Source organism: Bos javanicus, chromosome 21 (assembly GCF_032452875.1).
Source record: "Bos javanicus breed banteng chromosome 21, ARS-OSU_banteng_1.0, whole genome shotgun sequence".
Lineage (NCBI taxonomy): Eukaryota > Metazoa > Chordata > Mammalia > Artiodactyla > Bovidae > Bos > Bos javanicus.
In genome coordinates, this window is record NC_083888.1 from 44,858,147 (window position 1) to 44,880,119 (window position 21,973).

General features: G+C 37.2%; 1 protein-coding gene across 4 annotated transcripts in view; it reads left to right on the top strand.

Moving 5' to 3' along the window:
* Positions 1-21,973, top strand: part of PRORP (protein only RNase P catalytic subunit) — a 138,518-nt gene that overhangs the window by 33,853 nt on the left and 82,692 nt on the right. For 3 of the 4 annotated variants that reach the window (XM_061394122.1, XM_061394124.1, XM_061394123.1), the window contains one exon: positions 19,645-19,752. The exons of the other annotated variant lie outside the window; for it this stretch is intronic. In XM_061394122.1, the coding sequence (XP_061250106.1) occupies positions 19,645-19,752 (108 nt within the window). The remainder of the gene's footprint in view (positions 1-19,644; positions 19,753-21,973) is intronic. 4 annotated transcript variants of the gene reach the window in all.

A 21,973-nucleotide genomic window follows, 5' to 3' on the forward strand; every position in this document is an offset into this window, starting at 1 on the left:
TTTCCTTCTGCACATTTTAAAATAGTCAAATTTATTAAACTTTTATGACTCCTGGGTTTCATACTTAGAAAGACCTTTTCCTTTATAAGATTATTTAAGAATGAATAAATACAAATAAAAGCTTCCTGTTGCCCCCTATTACATTTGTTGTTTTTCCTTTACATTTTTGATACATTTGGGTCTTTTTCTGAAGTAAATGTGATAGGGTTCCAATTTGATTTTTTTTTCTCTTCAGTTAATTACACAGTTGTGTCAACACCATTTATTTAACAACCCATCTTTTTTCCTTTGAGTTTGGGTTGCCACTTTACATCAAATATCAAATTTCCAGTATATTTGGGTCTGCTTCTGGACTTACCTATTCTCATCCTTTAATCTGTTTACATGATCATACTATATTGACTATTGTAGTTTTATAATATGTCTTAATATCTGGTGAAGCTAATCCTTAGAACTGGGGTTCTGGCCCTTTCTTTATAAACTTTCAAGGAGTAAATATTATAGGCCCAGGATAAAATGTACTGATAATGTTCCCTGGGGCAAAATCGTGTTTTGTAAATATGACAGTCCTATGTCTTTTAAACTTTTTTGACCACAACTCAAGTATAAAATACACTCTGTGTAACAACTCATTTGATAACCAATAAAAACATTTACCTGCTCTTGCTACATGTGTTGGACTGCATTTTAACTGTTATTTCATTGTAAACCTCAGAAATGCTGATTGTAGCCTATTAAATTGATTTCATGACCCAGTCACTGGTTGTGACCTGCAGTTGAAAAATAACTCATTGGACTTCTGTTTCAGCGAAATCCCAGTAGTCCTTATCAGTCTTTTTTGGAGTAGGGAGCAGGAGAAAAAGGGTTATCTCTTCCTATGTAAACTAGGAAGACCACATCAAAGCAAGTAGGACTTCTCAACTAAAGAACTCATGAAGGGCATTTGCATTTCTCTCCCGTTTTGCAAGTACCTTGTAAGGAAGGACAGTAGTCTGGATTGGCATGCCTTCTTAAAAACATAGGCCACAGATTATTCATATGTACTGTTCAGGAAAAGGAAAAACTGTTAGACTGCCGGTGCCAGGAGGTTCAGGCCCATGTGAGGATGATTCTACCATCTTTAAACAGAGTTGTTTTATTGTGTTCTGGCTTTTAGGGCTCCCAGCTTGATTGTTGTTGCTCTATTCCACTGTACCTATGGTGAGAACATGGATTTTTGTGGAAATCCATGGAAAGCACTTAAAATTCTTATTTTTCTATATTTTTGTGATTTACATAGCATGTAGAAAGCACTATAAATGTCTTTGTGTTATTGTTATTATTTGGCCTGGATATTTACAGAAATTTTTCTTCAGTTTCAGTATTAAAAATTTTGTGGGAAGAGGACTAGATGAATTTTTTCATTGTTTCCCTGAAACTTGTGAGTTCCTAAAGACATACTTTTATCTTCAGAAAATTTTAAAAAATGGTTTGTTCTCATCTTTTTGTTCTGATTTATTCCATAACACCCTTATGAGGCTTAAGTTGGATTTCTATTCTCTTTCATATCTCTAATGTTTTTTTCTCTTATCTTTTGTTCTCTTCATTCTAGTAGAATTTTTCTAAGTTTGTGCTGGATTTCACAGAATCCATATCCTAGTGTTTAACTATTTTTAATGCTTTCAATGAAGATTTTAATTCTGTTGCATTTTGTTTTTTCTTGCTCTTCTACTTTGTTTTTGTCAGATCCCTTTCCATCTGTTGTCATTCTCTCCCTAAAGTTCATTGCTCTTTCTTTATAGATGCAACTGAGTTTTCCCCGTATGTTAAAAGGACAATAGTACGATTTGTCCTATGCCTACCCTTTGAGTTTTTGGTGATTCCCAAGGCTCCAGTTTCCCACAGCTTCCTTCCTCTTTTCCTACTCAACCCACTCTCCTTGTTCATTTTCACCCTCTTCTCTGTATGCCTCTCTTAGCACCTGTATGCTGGTGATTCACAGATCTTTATAGCTTCAGCCCGTGCATTCTCACTGAACCCCAAAGTTCCTGTTGGGCATCTTCCTGAATAACATTCTTTCAGTAACAGGATAAGGGTGGTAAATTATTTTATTCTTTTTTGAAAGTATTTACTTGAATGACAGCTTAACTATGTATTTTCCCTCAACACTGTGAAGATAGTATTCCATTGTCTTCTGGCCTCTGTTTTAGTCACTGTTGAAAAGTTTGCTTTTGGTCCAGTCTTTGTTCCATCTCCATACATCTTGTTGCTCTTAAGGTTTTTTTTTTTTTTTTCCACTTCTGTTGTTTCACTGTGATGGGTATGTATGAATGTATTTTTCCATCTTGGGATTCACTGAGCTTCCTGAATGTGAAGTTTCATGTCTTGAATCAATTCTGAATAATTCTCAGACCTTGTATGTTTAAATGTTACTTCTAAAATTCCTAATAGACTTTTATTGGATCCTTTTACTCTCCTTCATGTCACTTACTCTTTTTCATATATTTCATCTCTTTATCTCTCTGAATTGCATTCTGGGTAGCATCTTCAGATCTATCTTCAAGTTCACCATTTCTCATCTGAGATGTGTCTGTTCTTCTCCTTACCCATTTGTTGAGGGTTTCCCCCCTAATGTTTCAATAATTTACAGACCATAAAACTGACCCATTTTAAGTATACAGTTCAGTGATTTTGAGTAAATCTGTCCCTTGTCTGACCATCACACAATTCAGTTTTAGAATATTTGTTACCCCAAAAAGTTTCATCATGTCCTTTTGAGGTCAATCCCTACTCCTCCTCCCAGCTCCAGTGACCTGCTTTCTGTCTCTGTAGTTTTGCCTTTATTAAAAATTTAATATAAATAGAATCATATAATCTTTACTTTTTTGGTTTATCATCTTTCACTTAACATAATTCTTTTGCAGTATATTATATTTAGTTTTAAACAGAATGTTTTTGAGTTCATGCTGTTACATCTATTCATAGTTCCTATTCATGGCTGAATAGTATTCCAGTGGATGAATATACCACAATTTGTTTATTTACCAGCTCATGGATATTGGAGTTTATGTCCATCCAACTCCATTTACTTTGTAATTTTAATTTTAGAACTTCTCTTTGCAGTTTTTTCCTTTGTTTTTTCATGGTCTCTGTCTTAAGTTCAGATTCTTTTATGTTTTAGTTATTTTTATGTACTTATTTTATATTGTGTCTTAGATTTTTCTGTTGTCCTTTATCCTGAGTTCTTTGGGCTCTAATCCTTCTGTTTCGTTAGAGGACTCTCACACAGGGTGGATTATTTTCTCTTGTGTTTTACAATTCTTAATTGGTGAGCTTGCTTTTTCTATGAGCTTACCGTTATTGTTTGGATTGTTGATGGTGTCTCTCCAGGGAAGTTTTGTGTTTACTTCTGCCAAGTGCCCAAGAGATATTATTGGACCAGAACCCTTTGTTACGTAATTTTTTAATGGAGCATGATAATTTGTATCATACCGTTTGTTTAAATTTGTACTTCAAACTTACTTAAGATGTAAGCCTGGAGTTTCTGTTTATTTTTTTAAATTTTATTGTATTTTTGGCCATGCTACACGGCATGCAAGATTTTAGTCCCTTGACCAAGGATTGAACCCGTGTCTCCTGCATTGGAAGCATGGAGTCCTAATCAACTGTACCACCAGGGAATTCTTGGAATTTCTTTTTCTGAAGAGATTTTTTTTTTCCTACTTAGACCCCTGGTAATGGAGAAGGAAATGGCAGTACACTCCAGCGTTCTTGCCTGGAGAATCCCATGGACACAGCAGCCTGGTGGGCTATAGTCCCTAGGGTTGCAAAGAGTTGGACATGACTGAAATGACTGAGCAAGCACACAGACTCCTGGTAAAGGTGGAGAAGCTGATATATTGTGTTTGAACATCAATGTGCTCATTTGTAAAGATTCTTCTTTTATTGTAGAGTTGACTTCCAGACTCCCCCTCTCATTTGAGCCCGAGGTTTGATAGATCTCTCCCCTGTTTGCTGATACCCAGTCCATTTCTACTTTTTAACTTCCTTCCTGGATAACATTCGCATCAACTCTTATCTGTACCATTCTGATTTTCAGATCTGGCTTCATCTCTGGCATTTAGAGATTTATTTCACTTATTTTCTTAAAAGTTCACCATGTATTAAGTATTTTTATCATATTTTATCCAGCCTTTTTACATATTTGTAGCAGGAAGGTTTTTTGGTTTGTGTTTTCATCTTAGTGGAATCAGAAAATTCACATAAAATTATAACTGTTCTTAAATAGGAGTCTATACAATAGTAATTATAACTATAATTACTGAATGAAAAAACATCTAGAATATAACTTGCTATTAAATGAGTATAAACTTTCTAAAATTATTAGTTAGAGTGGCATTTTCCAGACATGTGACTTCATTTTTCCCTGGCTAATTTAAGGCAGTCATACTAGTATTCCTTTTATTGAAGACTTATTTGGATCCCATGGTTTAAAGAAGGCACATGAAGAAATTTGGTTTTTACTGTTGTTCCCATGTTTAGAACAGTGCTTCCAACCAAAATAACTGGTATTCCCCTGTTTTTCCGTATCCACTGTGACTAAAGCCAGTTGTTTTAACACTCCCTTTCTTCTGATCTTTGGAAAATATTGTCTGATGTTTGCAGCACATTGGATATAATTAACATGTTAAGATAACTATTTCTTTTAAGATATAAAATTTTGAGTATATATTATTATAGTTCTGTTTCCCCTTAGTTGCTGTTTTAAAGTAGGAAATTAAATAAATGAGAGATCTGTTTTTAATTTCCTTGTGAAACCTGTATGAAAGTCTTAGAAGAGAAGTAAACTGTCATAAACATATGGATCATCATCCCCCAAATTTGAAAATCTTAACCTCTTCTGAGTAGAAAGCTGGTGTGTAAGGGCCAGTCTTTTATTTCTCTTTGTTACTGTGCATCTTTGGATCTTTCTGCTACTCATTTGTGATTAAGTGATGACCACAAAGCAAAAAATATCAGTTCTTCATAATTGTTTCTAATAAGAGGTTGGATAAGAAAGAATTTAAAACTTTTATTTACTCTTTTCCATATTGTAGTAATAAGCAGTGTTTTTTTTTTTAATTTAAGCTCAAACTTTAATTACATGAAGATTTTATACTTATTTTTGGAGTTTCCAAATTGCCTAGTTGTTAATCCTCAAACATGCCAAGCTCTTTGGTGTTTTTTAAGGACCTTGGTGGTTCTTTCCTCTGCCTAGAAGACTCTTCTCCCAGGGGGGAACATGGTTTACTCTCTCACTTTGTTCAGATCTTTGTTCAAATATCACCTCATTAGAAAGGCCCTTTCACCAAATCTTAAATAGAGGCTAGGCAGTTGGGAAGATCCTGTGGAGTAGGAAATGGAAACCTGCTCCAGTATCCTTGCCTGGGAAATCCCATGGATAGAAGAGCCTGGTGGACTACAGTCCATGGGGTTGCAAAGAGTCAGGTGTGTGTGCATGCGCATGCACACACACACACACACACACACACACACACACACAATGATGCTAATACCCTCCCTGTCTTAATTTTTTTTCAAGGCACTTTCCTCTACCTGAAATTAAGTATTTGTGACCTTGGTGTTCTTTGTTTCCTTAGCTAATATACTGTAAGTTCCTTGAGGGCAGGAAATGTTTTCACTTTTCTGTTCCTAGGAATATGTACATTATTTTACACACACATTTGGTGCTCAATGAACATCTGTTGACTCACTGACCAAGTGAATATATTATGAACTTGTGGCCTAAGGGTGAGATCTAGCCCTTATAAGTTTCTTTTTTTGTTTGAGCATTTTTGTGTTTTACTCTTTAAAAAAGTTATTTCACATATTTCAAAATGCCAAATTTTTTATTTTCCTTAAAAAATCAAACCTGCTAACTCTGCGTCTGTATTTTTATGTGGCAACAATTATCTGGACTGAACACTGGGCTGTTTCCTCTATTTTAATGGACCTACTTTCTCCCATTTTGTCACAGTTGTCACCTCTTTCTGTACAATCTTGGACAATGAGATCTATGTTATTTGCTAATTATGATTTTGCTTGCTCTGCTTTCTTCAGCTTTGTTCACTTTACCTGTTTATACCACCTGTCTAGTCCCTGTAGACATCTGAGTTTACAACTTCTTGGTGGCTCAGATGGTAAAGAATCTGCCTCTAATGAAGAGACCCGGGTTTGATCCCTGGGTTGGGAAGATCCTCTGAAGAAGGAAATGGCAACCTACTCCAGTATTCTTGCCTGGAGAATTCCATGGACAGAGGAGCCTGGTCAGGCTACGGTCCATACAGTCCATGGTGTTGCAAAGAATAGGACACGACTGAGTGACTAACAGTTGACTAACAGTAAAAAATTATAGTTTTTACAATTCCTATGCAGTTAAACTTCTCAGGTTTAAATTTAAAATTATAAAATGAGTAAAGATGATAGAAGTTGTGCCTATTATTGAAGGAGATATATATTGAATTTATAAAACTTGTATGTTACAAAAATGAAGAACTCCCTTTGGACCAATGAGTACATGAAAAGATGTTCAACAGCATTTGTCATGAAGAAAATGTACCTCAAAACTGCAGGGAGGTACCACTTCACACCCACAAGCATGACTGTAATAAAAAAAGACATACAATAACAAGTTTTGGTTGAGGATATGGAGAAATTTGAAGCTTCATACTTTGCAGTCAGGATATATTAATAAAATGGTGCAGCCACTTTGGAATACAGTCTGGCAGTTCCTCAGTGAATTAAACAGAATTACCACATATGGTAGCTTGACAGTTTTATTCCCTAGATACATATACTCAAGGGAAATGAAAACATACATCCATGCAGAACCTGTACACAGATGTTCATAGCAGCATTTTGCATAATAGCCCAAAGGTGGAAATAACCCAGAAGTTCATCCATTAATGAATAAGTAAATAAAATATGATATATTCATACAGGGGCTTCCCAGAAGGTGCTAAGTAGTAGAGAACCATCCTGTCAATGCAGAAGATACAAAGTTATTGTATCAGAAGATGATACCAGAAGATACAGGTTCTTGTACCATCTTCTTGTACCAGAAGATGCAGATTAGATCTATGGATTGGGAAGATCCCCTGGAGTAGGAGATGGCAACCTGCTCCAGTATTCTTGCTTGGAGAATTCCATGGACAGAGGAGCCTGGTAGGTAACAGTCATGGGGCTGTAGGGAGTTGGACACAACTGAGTGACTGACACAGCACAGCACAATATCCATACAATGAAATATTACTTGGCAATAAAAAAGAATGAAGTACTGATATGTGCTGCAACATAGACCTTGAAAAGATTTATGCTGAATGAAAGAAGCTAATCATAGAGTTGGGCTTCCCTGGTGGCTCAGTTGGTAAAGAATTCACTTGCAGTGTAGGAGACTGCCTGCAATACAGGAGAGCCGGGTTCAGTCCTTGGATGGGGAAGTTTCCCTGGAGAAAGAACTGGCAACCTCCTCCAGTATTCTTGTCTGGAAAATTCCTTGGACAGAGGAGTGTTGCGGACTATAGTCCATAGGGTCGCTAAGAGCAGGACACAACTGAGTGACTAAACCACCACCAATCATAGAATGTCACATAAATGTGTGATTTGGTTATCTGAAATGTCCAGAATAGTTAAATCTATAGAAACACAGTAGATTGATTAGTGGTTACTGAGTGATTGGGGGGCAGGGACTGGGGATGAAGATTGACCACTAATGAGTATGGAGTTTCTTTCTTCTTTCATTTTGAGGGAGCAGCGCTACAGCTTGCAGGATCTTAGCTCCCCAACCAGGGGTTGAACCCCACTCCCTTGGCAATGAAAGGGCAGAGTACCAATCCCTGGACTTCCAGGGAATTCCTGGAGTTTCTCTAAGAGGGACAGACTGTTTTAAACTGGTGATGTGGTACAACCTATGAATGGTATGTTTCAAACTAGTGAATTGTGCGGTATATGAATTATGTCTCTGTAAAATTCTTTTTTTAGTTAGAACTTCTTTTATTAATAGCCAAGAAACAGATGTTCAAAGGATCAGTGAATTTTCATACCCCAGATCATGAGCCAATCATCTATCAATTACAATTTTGGCAGTAGCCCTAGAAAGAAATAATTGTTTCTCGCTTTAATGTACCACCCATTAAAACAGATAAGCATGCATATTTGTATTGCCCTATGCCATAGTAAACTTCCCAAGTGGTGCTAGTAGTAAAGAACCTACCTGCCAGTGCAGGAGATATAAGAGACTTGGGTTCAATCCCTGAGTGGGGAAGATCCCCTGGAGGAGGGCACGACAACCAACTCTAGCATTCTTGCCTGGAGAATCCCAGGGGCAGAGAAGCCTGGGGGCTACAGTCCACAAGGTTGCAAAGAGTCAGGCTTGACTGAATCGACGTAGCATGGTGCAGCACATGCCATAGTAAGTAAGTGCGCTGTCTCAGTGGGTTAACTCTTTCTTTTTCATGCCTTCTCAGCACGTATTCAAGGGCTTTTGTGTGCAATGATATAAATTTGTTTAGTTTGGAAAGGCAACATCCTGGGGACCCATCAAAAGTATTACAAAGTAATTGAAAGTAGTACTCTCTGACTAGTAATTTATTTACTAAGCAGAACTTTAGTAATGGGAGAAAAAACAACCCAACATCTTAGATTTTTCTGTTTTTTATTAGAAGACGAGGATTGGGAGGATAATCTTTGGCTGAGATTATATTACACATTCTGTGATTGCACAGAGGTTCCAGAGACTCACCTTTCAAACAAAGCTTCTCAAGTATACCCTCTTCCATTCTGTGGTTTTAAGGGATTTCCAAAAGTTGTTAACATAGAATATCAGAACTGGAAGGGGATTTTATACGTTGTCTAGTTTAACTCTTGATTTTTACAAATGTCCATTTTTCCAGTAATACTGAACTACCTTTGTTTATCATTACTCCTGAAGTGAATATAATGAGTACCAAATATAGCACCAAGATGATAAATTGGAAATATAATGGGAAATATTTTTCATGTGAATTACTAGTGAAACTTGAATTTTAGAAATTTAATGCACTTATTTTCCTTGGTTTGTTCAGACTTAAATAGGAAATGGTCACATTGTATGTAAACTTTTAATTTCCTTATAGTTTTATTTCCATTTATAAAAAATAGTATTCCAACCAATATTTAGTTAGTTTTGATATGAATTGAAACTTTCTGTACATTGTGTAGGAAATATATTTGACCAGAGAAATTTTAAACAAAGTATTTGCTGAGTAGAAAGGAAAGAGGATGGTCTCACACAATTGGAGTTGGCAGGGATAGAAAAGCTAAAGCAGCCAAGTGACATATGAAAGCATGTTTATAGATCAGTGGTTATTTTAATGATGAAATGCATATTACTATTAGGATTTTCTTTTGTTTTTTTAATCAGCTTTACATGTAATAAAACTTGCTAATGTACAATTCAGTGAGTTTTGACAAATATATGCAGTTGTGTCATAACCTCTACAATTAAGATATGGTATGTTTAGGGACTTCCCTGGTGGTCCAGTGATTAAGACTCCCCACTTCCACTGCAGGGGACATGGGTTCAATCCCTGATCAGGGAACCATGATCCTGCATGCCATGCTGCACAGCCAAATAAAAACAAAAACAAGATATGGGATATATCACCCCCAATAGTTCCCTTGCATTCATTGCAGTCAGTTCCCTCTCCTTCCTTTCTGGAACCATTAATCTCCTTTCTGTTGGTATAGTTTTGCCTTAAATTTCATATAAATGGCATTATACAGTATGGATTAGCCCTTTTTGTCTGCCTTTTTTTTTTCCATTTAGCATAGTTCTTTTGAGACCCATTCATATGTTTTTGTGTATCTATAGTTTCTTTTTATTGATGAATAGTAAACCATTGTCTGGATATACCACAGTTTTTCTGTTCATTCACTAGTTAATGGATATTTGAGTTGTTTCCACTTTGGGGTAATTACAAATAAAGCCATTATTAACAGTCACACTTAAGTCTTCACGTGGATGCATGTTTTCATTTCTCTTCTTTGAATACTAGAGGTAGATTTGTTGAGATGTAGGATAAATATATGCTTAACCTTATAAAGTATTTGTTGGTCAGTTGTGTCCAACTCTTTGAGACCCCATGGACCATAACTCACCAGGCTCCTCTGTCCATGGAATTCTCCAGGCAAGAATACTGGAGTGGGTTGTCATTCCCTTCTCCAGGTGACTCTTCCTGACCAAGGGATCAAACCCAGATCTCCTGTGTTGCAGGCAGATTCTTTACCGTCTGAGCCACCAGGGAAGCCCTTAATCTTCTAAGAAACTGCTCAATTGTCTTCCTGACTATCAGTTCAGTTCAGTTGCTCAGTCATGTCCGACTCTTTGCAACCCCATGAATCGCAGCATGCCAGGCCTCCCTGTCCATCACCAACTCCCGGAGTTCACTCAAACTCACGTCCATCGAGTCGGTGATGCCATCCAGCCATCTCATCCTCTGTCGTCCCCTTCTCCTCCTGCCCCAATCCCTCTCAGCATCAGAGTCTTTTCCAGTGAGTCAACTCTTCGCATGAGGTGGCCAAAGTACTGGAGTTTCAGCTTTAGCATCATTCCTTCCAAAAAACACCCAGGACTAATCTCCTTTAGAATGGACTGGTTAGATCTCCTTCCCGACAATAGTTGTGCCATTGTGCAATATTGAAAGTTCCAGCTGCTCCATATACTTATTATGGTCGGTCTCTTAAATTTTAGCCATGCTGGTGGGTGGTTAACGATTTCTCACAGTGGTTTTAAATTTTTATTTCCCTAATGACTAACAGTGTTGAGTATCTGATCATGTGCTTATCGGCCTAAAAGGGAAACTTCCTCTTTGTAATTTTGACACAGTGATATTATCTGATCCACAGTTGATTACTCAGGTTTTGTCACTTGTCACAATAATGTCCTTTGTAAGTTTCTCCTTTACCCAGATCCAGTCCAGGATTACACATTAAGTTTAGTTGTCTTGTTTCTTTGGTCTCTTTTCATCTGCAACAAAATTCTGTTTTCTTTGTCTTTCTTGAACTTTGACCTTTTTTTTTTCCCTGAAAACTATAGACCTAGAGTTTTGTAGAATGTCTCTCAGTTTGGGTTTACCTAATATTTCGTTATGATTAGATTCATGCATTTTTGGCAAGATATCACAAAAATGCTGTTGTATCTTTGTCAGGGTCTTCCCCTGGTGGCTCACTGGTAAAGAATACATCTGTCAATGCAGGAGTCTCAGATTCCATCCCTGGGTTGGGAAGGTCCTCCGGAGAAGGAAATGGCAACCCACTCCAGTATTCTTACCTGGGAAATCCCATAGACAGAGGAGCCTGACAGGCTATAGTCTATGGGTTGCAAAAGAGTTGGACACAGCTTAGTGACTAAACAACAATACTTCTTGTCAGAGGCATCGTGTCAAGAGGCATACTATGTGAATATTGGTAATGACTGTGTTGCCCAAGAAATTTTTGTATATCCTGATGTTATGTGGAATTCTATTTTCTTCTAGGTTTGGCTCTTACATTTAGATTTCATAGTTTTGGCTTTTGGGTTTAGACTTTCACTTTTTAACCTTTTATGATCTATAACTAATTTTTAACTGTGATGTGAGCTAGAGATTGAGGTGCATTTTTTTCCACCATTTTATTAATTTTCTTCTCTGTTTTCTGTTTCTCTGATGCTGTTCTTCATTATTCTATTATCTTTGAAATGTATTTGCTCTTCTTTTTCTAGCTTAAAGTGAAAACTTGGATCAGTGATTTTAGACCTTTCTTCTTTTCGTGTAATCAGTTAAAACTAAGTATTAGTCTAGTGCAGTCCACAAATATTTGTGTGTGTGTGTTATTACTTATATATACAACTATATATATACAATCTAAAAAATGAAATAACTATAACAAAACACAAACAGACTCACAGATATAGAGTCCAAATTGGTGTTTACCAATGGGGAGAGGGAAGCAGGGAAGGGACAAGATAGGGGTAGCAACTGACAAATATTAATGAAAATGTTGGCTTAAACCTCAACATTCAGAAACCTAAGGACATGGCATTTGGTCCCATCACTTCATGGCAAATAGATGGGGAAACAATGGAAATGGTGAGGTACTTTATTTTCTTGGGCTCCAAAATCACTGCAGATGGTGACTGCAGCCATGAAATTAAAAGGCTCTTGCTCCTTGGAAGAAAAGTTATGACCAACCTAGATAGCATATTCAAAAGCAGAGACATTACTTTGCCAATAAAGGTCCATCTAGTCAAAGCTATGGTTTTTCCAGTGGTCATGTATGGATGTGAGAGTTGGACTATAAAGAAAGCTGAACGCTGAAGAATTGATGCTTTTGAACTGTGGTGTTGGAGAAGATTTGAGAGTCCCTTGGACTGCAAGGAGGTTTACCCAGTCCATCCTAGAGGAAATCAGTCCTGAATATTCATTCGAAGGACTGATGCCAAAGCTGAAACTCCTATACTTTGGCCACCTGATGCAAAGAACTGACTCATTAGAAAAGACCCCGATGCTGGGAAAGATTGAAGGCGGGAGGAGAAGGGGATGACAGAGGATGAGTTGGATGGATGCCATCACTGACTTGATGAACATGAGTTTGAGCAAGTTCCAGGAGTTGGTGATGAACAGGGAAGCCTGGCATGCTTGCAGTCCATGGGGTCGCAAAGAGTCAGACGTAACTGAGCGACTGAACTGAACTGAACTGAATATTTTACTATCACTTAGTTCAAAATATTTTCTAATTTTTTGTGTAATTTTCTTTTAACCCTTGGGTTATTTGGAATTATTATTCAGAAATATTTGGAACTTTTCTAGGTATCTTGCTGCTGTTGACACTCTATAGTGACTGCATCAATTAACATTCCCACCAACAGTATACAGGGCTTCACTTTTGTGTGTGTATGTGTGAGTAATCAGCAAACATGTTTCAGATTTTAATATTTTGAAATGTATTGGAACTTCTTTTATGACCTGAAGCTGTGGTTTGTCTTGATGTTCCATGTATTCCTGAAAGGAAGAAATATTCTGCCATTATTGGATGTATTCTCTTTTAGGTATCGATCAAGTCAAAGTGGTTAATACTATAGTTTAGCCCTTCTGTATCCCTACTGATTTTTGTCTACCTTTTCTATCAATTATGGAGAGAGAAGTGTTGAAGTCTCCATCTATAATTATAGACATTTGTGTTCCTCCTTTCAGTTTTGTCAAGTTTTGCTTCTTGTATTTCCAAGCTCTGTTCTTATTTATGACTATGACTTCCTTATATATTGATTTTGTTGTCATTACAAAGTGTCCCTTTTTATTTTTTATAATACCCTTTTAAAAAAAATCTATTTTGACTCAAATTAGTATTGCTACTTCAACTTTCTCAAGCATGCCAATGCATGTGTGCTATGTATTTTCTTCCTACTTTTCACTTTCAGCTTATCCATGTCACTATATTTAAAGTACATCTCTTATAAACAGTATTTTTAAATAGGATTGAATTCAGATTTAAAACAAGTGGGACTAATCAAACTGAAAAGCTTTTGCACAGTGAAGGAAACTGTTGACACCATGAAAATGCCACTTATTGAATGAGAGAAGATACTTGCAAAGGATATATCGGATAAAGGGTTAATATCCAAACTATACGGGGCTTCCCTGATAGCTCAGTTGGTAAAGAATCTGCCTGCAATGCAGGAGACCCTGGTTTGATTCCTGGGTCGGGAAGATCCACTGGAGAAGTGTTAGGCTACCCACTCCAGTATTCTTGGGATTCCCTCGTGGCTAAGCTGGTAAAGAATCCTCCTGCAATGCAGGAGACCTGGGTTTGATGCCTGGGTTGGGAATATCCCCTGGAGAAGTGAAAGGCTACCCACTCCAGTATTTTTACCCAGAGAATTCCATCCAAAATACTCAAAGAACTCATACACCTTAACATTAAAAAAACAACCCAATTAAAAATAGGACAGAAGACCTGAATAGACATTTTGCCAAAGATGACGTGCAGATATCAACAGGCACATAAAAAGATGCTGAACATCACTAATTACCAGGGAAATGAAAATAAAAACCACAGTGAAATATCACCTCACAACTGTTGGAATGGTTATTATTAAAAAGACAACAAATAACAAGTTTGGCAGGATGTGGAGAAAAGTGAACCCTTGTGCACTGTTTGTGGGAATGTAAATTGGTGCAGCCACTATAGAAGACAGTATGGAAGTTCCTCAAAAAGCTAAAACTAGAACTACCATATGATCTAGCAGTTTCACTCCTAGGTATTTATCGGAAGAAAATGAAAACGCTAATTTGAAAAGATAAATGCCCACCCATGTTTACTGCAGCATTATTTACATTGCCAAGATATGGAAGCAACCTCAGTGCCTATCAGTAGATAAATGGATAAAGAAGATGTGGCATGTATGTGTATCACAAAAGAATACTAACTCAGTCTTAAAAAAGAATGAAATTTTCCATTTGCAACAACATGAATGTACCTAGAGGGTATTATGCTGATATAAGTCAGACAGAGAAAGACAAATATTGTATGATTTCACATATATGTGGAATCTAAAAAACAAATTAACCAATATAACAAAACAAAAACAGAGTTATAGATACAGAGAACAAACAGGTGGTTGCCAGAGGGGATGAAGGTGGGGATGAGAGGAATAGGTTGAGGGAGATTAAGAGGTACACACTTCCCAGTGTGGGAAATATAATCAATAACATATAGTAACCTGAATAGACAGGTTGTGGTCAACCTGTCTACACTTATTATGGTCAACTATATTTCAAAAACAAGCAAACAAATTTAAGAAAAAGATCAGATTTGTGGTTTCAAAGGCAAGAAATGGAAAGAGGACAAATTGGATGAAGTTAGTCCAAAGACACAAAATTCCAGTTATTTAGATAAGTACTAGGGATATAATGTAAAACTTTACAAATACAATTGTTTTATTATCTATTTTATTTTATATTTTCTGTTTATCAAGTTCACACTACTGTGTGTCATACATAAAAGTTGTTAAGAGTGTAAGTCCTAACAGTTCTCATTGATGAATGTTCATTAAACTTACTGTGGTAATCATTTCATAATATATGTAAGTCAAATCATTATGCCATATACTTTAAACTTACACAGTGTTGTATTTCAACTATATTGCAATGAAATTGGAAGAAAAAACAAAGCACATGTCTTATATACAGCATTTTTGATAATGTTGAATTTAAATATTTTATTTTGCTATTATCCAAAAAATTTTTGGCTCTTTTATTCCTACTTTCGAAGAAGGCAATGGCACCCCACTCCAGTACTCTTGTCTGGAAAATCCCATGGATGGAGGAGCCTGGTAGGCTGCAGTCCATGGGGTCGCTAGGAGTCGGACACGACTGAAGTGACTTAGCTAATTCCTACTTTTATGTTCTTTTGGGTTAATCAAATGTTTTTTAAAAAATTTCATTGAATTCTTTTGTTGGCTTATTATCTATACTTTTTCTATATTTTTAAATATATGAATTGGGGTTATAATATGCATTCTTAATCTAGTCCACTTAGAGTTTAGATTATTTGTTCAGTTGCTAAGTCATGTCCGATTCTTTGCAGCACTGTGACTGCAGCACGCCAGACTTGCCTACATTCATTATCTCCCAGAGTTTGCTCAAACTCACATCCATTGAGTCAGTGATGCTCTCTAACCATCTCATCCTCTGCTTCCCCCTTCTCCTTTCACCTTCAACCTTTCCCAGCATCAGGGTCTTTTCCAATGAGTCAGCTCTTCGCATCAGGTGGCCAAAGTATTTCAGCTTCAGCATCAGTCCTTCCAATGAATATTTAGGATTGATTTCCTTTAGGATTGACTGCTTTGATCTCCTTGCTGTCCAAGGGACTCTCAAGAGTCTTTTCTAGCACCACAATTCAAAAGCATCAATTCTTTGGCACTCAGCTTTCTTTATAGGCCAACTCTCACATTCATACATGACTATGGGAAAAAACATAGCCTTGACTATATGGACCTTTGTTGGCTAAGTGATCTCTCTGCTTTTTAATACACTGTCTAGGTTTGTCCTAGCTTTACTTCCAAGGAGCAAGAATCTTTTAATTCATGGCTGCAGTCACCATCTGTAGTGATTTTGGAGCCCAAGAAAATAAAATTTGTCACTGTTTCCACTTTTTCCCCATCTATTTGCTGTGAAGTGATGGGACCAGATTCCGTGATCTTAGTTGTTTGAATGTTGTTTTAAGAACGCCTTTTCACTCTTCTTTTTCACCCTTCATCAAAAGGGTCTTTAGTTCCTCTTCACTTTCTGCCATTAGAGTGTAACCATCTGTGTATCTGAACTTGTTGATATTTTCTCTGGGCAGTCTTGATTCCAGCTTGGGATTCATCCAGCCTGGCATTTTGCCTGATATACTGTGCCTATAAGTTAAATAAGCAGGGTGACAATATACAGCCTTGACAAACTCATTTCTCAATTTTGAACCAGTCCTTTTTTTATTCCATGTCCAGTTCTAACTGTTGCTTCTTGACCTGCATACAGGTTTCTCAGGAGATAGGTAAAGTGGTTTTAAGAATTAAACCATCTCTTTAAGAATTTCCCACAGCTTGTTGTGATCTGCACAGTCAGTCTTTAGCATAGTCAATGAAGCAGAAGTAGATGTTTTTCTGGAATTCATTTGCTTTTTCTATGATCCAGTGGATGTTGGCACATTGATCTCTGGTTGTTCCTCTGCCTTTACTAAATCTAGCTTGTACATCTGGAAGTTCTCGGTTCATGTACTGCTGAAGCCTAGCTTGAAGGATTTTGAGCATTATCCTGCTAGCATGTGAAGTGAGTACAATTGTATTGTAGTCTGAACATTCTTTGCCATTACCCTTCTTTGGCATTGGAATGAAAACTGACCTTTTCCAATCCTATAGCCACTACTGAGTGTTCCAGGTTTGCTGGCATATTGAGTAGAGCACTTTAACAGCATAATCTTTCAGGATTTGAAACAGCTCAGCTAGAATTCCATCACCTTCATTAGCTTTGTTCGTAGTAATGCTTCCTAAGGCCCATTTGACTCCACACTTCAGGATGTCTGGCTCTAGGTAAGTGACCACACCACTGTGGTTATTAAGACCTTTTGTGTATAGTTCTTCTGTGTATTTTTGCTACATCTTCTCAATCTCTTCTGCTTCTGTTAGGTCCTTTCTTTGAATTCATTTATAACTATATTTTCCTTTAAATTCTTAAATCTATTTATAATAGCTACTTTAAATTTCTTGCCTGCTAACTCCAACAGTTAGCAGGGCTGGACTTTGGGTTGATTTCTTTTGACTTTCTTCTCTCTTGACTGTGGGTCACAATTTCCTATTTCCTCTCTTGTTTATTAATTTTTTCATTGTGTTTTGGACATTGTGAGGGGCATGTTGTAAAATTCAAAGGCTCTGGATTCTATTATCTTCCTCTAGAAGTTGTTCATTTTTTGCTTTGCCAGACTGTTAAACTTGGTTAGAGTCAAAAGTCTAAACTCTGCTGCTTTTGCTGAAAGTGAAAGTGTAGTCGCTCAGTCCTGTCTGACTCTTTTTGACCCAGTGGACTGTAGCCCGCCAGGCTTTTCTGTCCATGGAATTTCCCAGGCAAGAATACTGGAGTTGGTTGCTGTTCCCTTCTCCAGGGGATCTTCCTGACCCAGGGGTCAAATCCCACTCTCCTGCATTGCAGGCAGATTCTTTACCATCTGAGCAACCAGGGAAGCTGTTTTTGCAGTGGATAGTAATTGAAATTTTTGTTCAAATCTTTGAAGTCTTTCACCTGTTCTCCCTCCACCCCCCATCCCGGGCTCCTTGGAGTCTCTTCTGTACATGAATAGATCAAGAGCTAAGGATTTAGCAAATTTATACACAGATTTTTGCAGTTCCCTTTTTTCTAATATTCTTTTTATAACTTTCCAGCCTCTCTGACAACCTGAAACTCTTATCTTCTCAAACCAATTGATTATGATTTCTCAAACCAATCAGTCTACAGTTTTCTGGTTGATTTTCAGTTGCCCCTCCCTACCATGCTGAATAGAGTGCTCCTCTGGCAAAAAGCTGTATACAGGCAAATTTCTCCTGCTGCGGTTCACTTCTTTTCTGGTTATCCATAGATGCGTAACGAATCACCCCAAATATAGTGGCATTGAACAGAAACAATCACCTATTATTATTATGGTTCTAGGGTTTGACTGAACTCAGTTGTGTGGTTCTTGCTTGGCTCTTCTACTGTTGTAATCAAATGGAGGCTAAAGTCATCTTGAAATCTCCCTCACTCTCATCAGTTTGACAGTTGATATTGGCTTTTGGCTGGGACTAGGTTTAACTTTCAGGTAGAATACCTGTGCATGACCTCTGCCTGGGCTTTTTAATACTAGTTGGCTTCTAAGAGCAAGCATCCCAAGAGGGAGAGCCGGATGGAGCTGTATTTCTTTTTATTAACTGGCCTTGGAAGTCACATAGTGTCACTTTTGCCACATTCATGCATTGAGGCAGTCACAAAGAAAAGCTTCTACTCAAGTGGAGGGAATTAGACTCCACCCTGGTGGCTCAGAGGATAAAGCATCTGCCTGCAACCTGGGAGACCCAGGTTTGAATCTCAGGCCGGGAAGCTCCCCTAGAGAAGGAAATGGCAAGCTACTGCAGTATTCTTGCCTGGAAAATTCCATGGATGGAAGAGCCTGCTAAGCTACCATGCATGGGATTGCACAGAGTCACACACAACTGAGCAACTACACTTTTGAGGGTGAGGAGTGTCAAAGAATTTTTCAGACATGTTTTAAAACTATCAAACCTTCTTTTAAATGTTGTGTTCCCTTCAATTTCTCCTTGCTTTTGGTCATTCTCTAGTACCTTCAAATAATTACTATTTATGTAGATTACATCATGTTATCTGGTAGTCCATTATAGACTACTTCATCATTACCAGGAGTAGAACTTCCTCTCCTACATTTCTTCCACCCATAGCACTCATCACCTTTGCCGTTCATATATTAACTTGTTTATATTGTGTCTCTTCCCATTAAAATGCAAGCTCCATTAAGTTGGGATTTTCTCTCTTTGGTAACTGCTAGGCAAAAAATTGAGTAGGCGCTGAACAAATTTTTGTTGAATGAATGGTGAATGAATTTTCAGCTCTTCAAAACAGCCATGAGTAACCAAATCCTCTTGATAAAAGAGGAGTACAAATTATAGAGCCTTGTTCTTTCCACATAGTTACATTGGTAGACTGGCATATCTCAGATCCATTTCTCCTTGGCTTAAAGAATAGAGCATAGAGATTTTGACATTTTATTCTCATTACTGCTGTATGTGTCAGTTTAGCAGGCTAGATAACTGATTACAGCTCAGTTGAAATACCATGTTATGTACTTTGTGAAGTGTAAAGCACTATGAGATTATAAGAGATATCAGATAATTACATGCAGTTGCACCTGGTAGGCTGGTCTTTACAGATTTCATTTTGAAAGCATATTTCGGTATGTGTGTGTATTTGTTTATTTTTAAGGAATGAGTATTTTGATTTTCCAGAACAATAATGAAAGTTATGGCTGTATGTTTATGATAAAGACCTTAGTAGGTTCTTATTATTTTATCTGACTTTTTTTTTTTAGGAACTTAAGAGATTTCAGAACTTTGTAAAATACCATCCTCCTTTTGATGTTGTCATTGATGGGCTCAATGTTGCCAAGATGTTTCCTAAAGCTCGTGAATCTCAAGTTGTAAGTACAAGTTTTGTTATTCCACATCTCTAGAAATATTTACTGGACTCATTTGTGATCTTTCTTGGTTCTCTTAGTTCCCCATTTTCCCTTCCTCTAAAAATAAGTTCTCAAAAGTGCCACAGTGACCAACCAGTGTTGGTCTAAACAGTGTCTAAGATTCACTGTTTTTGTTTCTTTTTTTTCTGGCTCAATACCTTTATTTATTTTTTTAATTTAATTTAATTTTATTTTTAAACTTTATAATATTGTATTGGTTTTGCCAAATATAGAAATGAATCCGCCACAGGTATACATGTGTTCCCCATCCTGAACCCTCCTCCCTTCTCCCTCCCATACCATCCCTCTGGGTCGTTCCAGTGCACCAGCCCCAAGCATCCAGTATCGTGCATTGAACCTGGACTGGCGACTCGTTCCATATATGATATTATATGTATTTCAATGCCATTCTCCCAAATCATCCCATCCTCTGCCTCTCCCACAGAGTCCATAAGACTGTTCTATACATCAGTGTCTCTTTTGCTGTCTCGTATACAGGGTTATTGTTACCATCTTTCTAAATTCCATATATATGCGTTAGTATACTGTATTGGTGTTTTTCTTTCTGGCTTACTTCACTCTGTATAATAGGCTCCAGTTTCATCCACCTCATTAGAACTGATTCAAATGTATTCTTTTTAATGGCTGAGTAATACTCCCTTGTGTATATGTACCACAGCTTTCTTATCCATTCATCTGTTGATGGACATCTAGGTTGCTTCCACGTCCTGGCTATTATAAACAGTACTGCAGTGAACATTGGGGTACATGTATCTCTTTCAATTCTGGTTTCCTCAGTGTGTATGCCCAGCAGTGGGATTGCTGGATCATAAGGCAGTCCTATTTCCAGCTTTTTAAGGAATCTCCACACTGTTCTCCATAGTGGCTGTACTAGTTTGCATTTCCACCAACAGTGTAAGAGGGTTCCCTTTTCTCCACACCCTCTGCAGCATTTATTGCTTATAGACTTTTGGATCGCAGCCATTCTGACTGGCATGAAATAGTACCTCATAGTGGTTTTGATTTGCATTTCTCTGATAACGAGTGATGTTGAGCATCTTTTCATGTGTTTGTTAGCCATCTGTATGTCTTCTTTGGAGAAATGTCTATTTAGTTCTTTGGCCCATTTTTTGATTGGGTCATTTATTTTTCTGGAATTGAGCTATAGGAGTTGCTTGTATATTTTTGAGATTAGTTGTTTGTCAGTTGCTTCATTTGCTATTATTTTCTCCCATTCTGAAGGCTGTCTTTTCACCTTGCTTATAGTTTCCTTTGTTGTGCAGAAGCTTTTAAGGTTAATTAGGTCCCATTTGTTTATTTTTGCTTTTATTTCCAATATTCTGGGAGGTGGGTCATAGAGGATCCTGCTGTGATGTATGTCAGAGAATGTTTTGCCTATGTTCTCCTCTAGGAGTTTTATAGTTTCTGGTCTTACGTTTAGATCTTTAATCCATTTTGAGTTTATTTTTGTGTATGGTGTTAGAAAGTGGTCTAGTTTCATTCTTTTACAAGTGGTTGACCAGTTTTCCCAGCACCACTTGTTAAAGAGATTGTCTTTAATCCATTGTATATTCTTGCCTCCTTTGTCAAAGATAAGGTGTCCGTATGTGTGTGGATTTATCTCTGGGCTTTCTATTTTGTTCCATTGATCTATATTTCTGTCTTTGTGCCAGTACCATACTGTCTTGATGACTGTGGCTTTGTAGTAGAGCCTGAAGTCAGGTAGGTTGATTCCTCCAGTTCCATTCTTCTTTCTCAAGATAGCTTTGGCTATTCGAGGTTTTTTGTATTTCCATACAAATTGTGAAATTATTTGTTCTAGCTCTGTGAAGAATACAGTTGGTAGCTTGATAGGGATTGCATTGAATCTATAAATTGCTTTGGGTAGTATACTCATTTTCACTATATTGATTCTTCCAATCCATGAACATGGTATATTTCTCCATCTATTAGTGTCCTCTTTGATTTCTTTCACCAGTGTTTTATAGTTTTCTATATATAGGTCTTTAGTTTCTTTAGGTAGATATGTTCCTAAGTATTTTATTCTTTCCGTTGCAATGGTGAATGGAATTGTTTCCTTAATTTCTCTTTCTGTTTTCTCATTATTAGTGTATAGGAATGCAAGGGATTTCTGTGTGTTGATTTTATATCCTGCAACTTTACTATAATCATTGATTAGTTC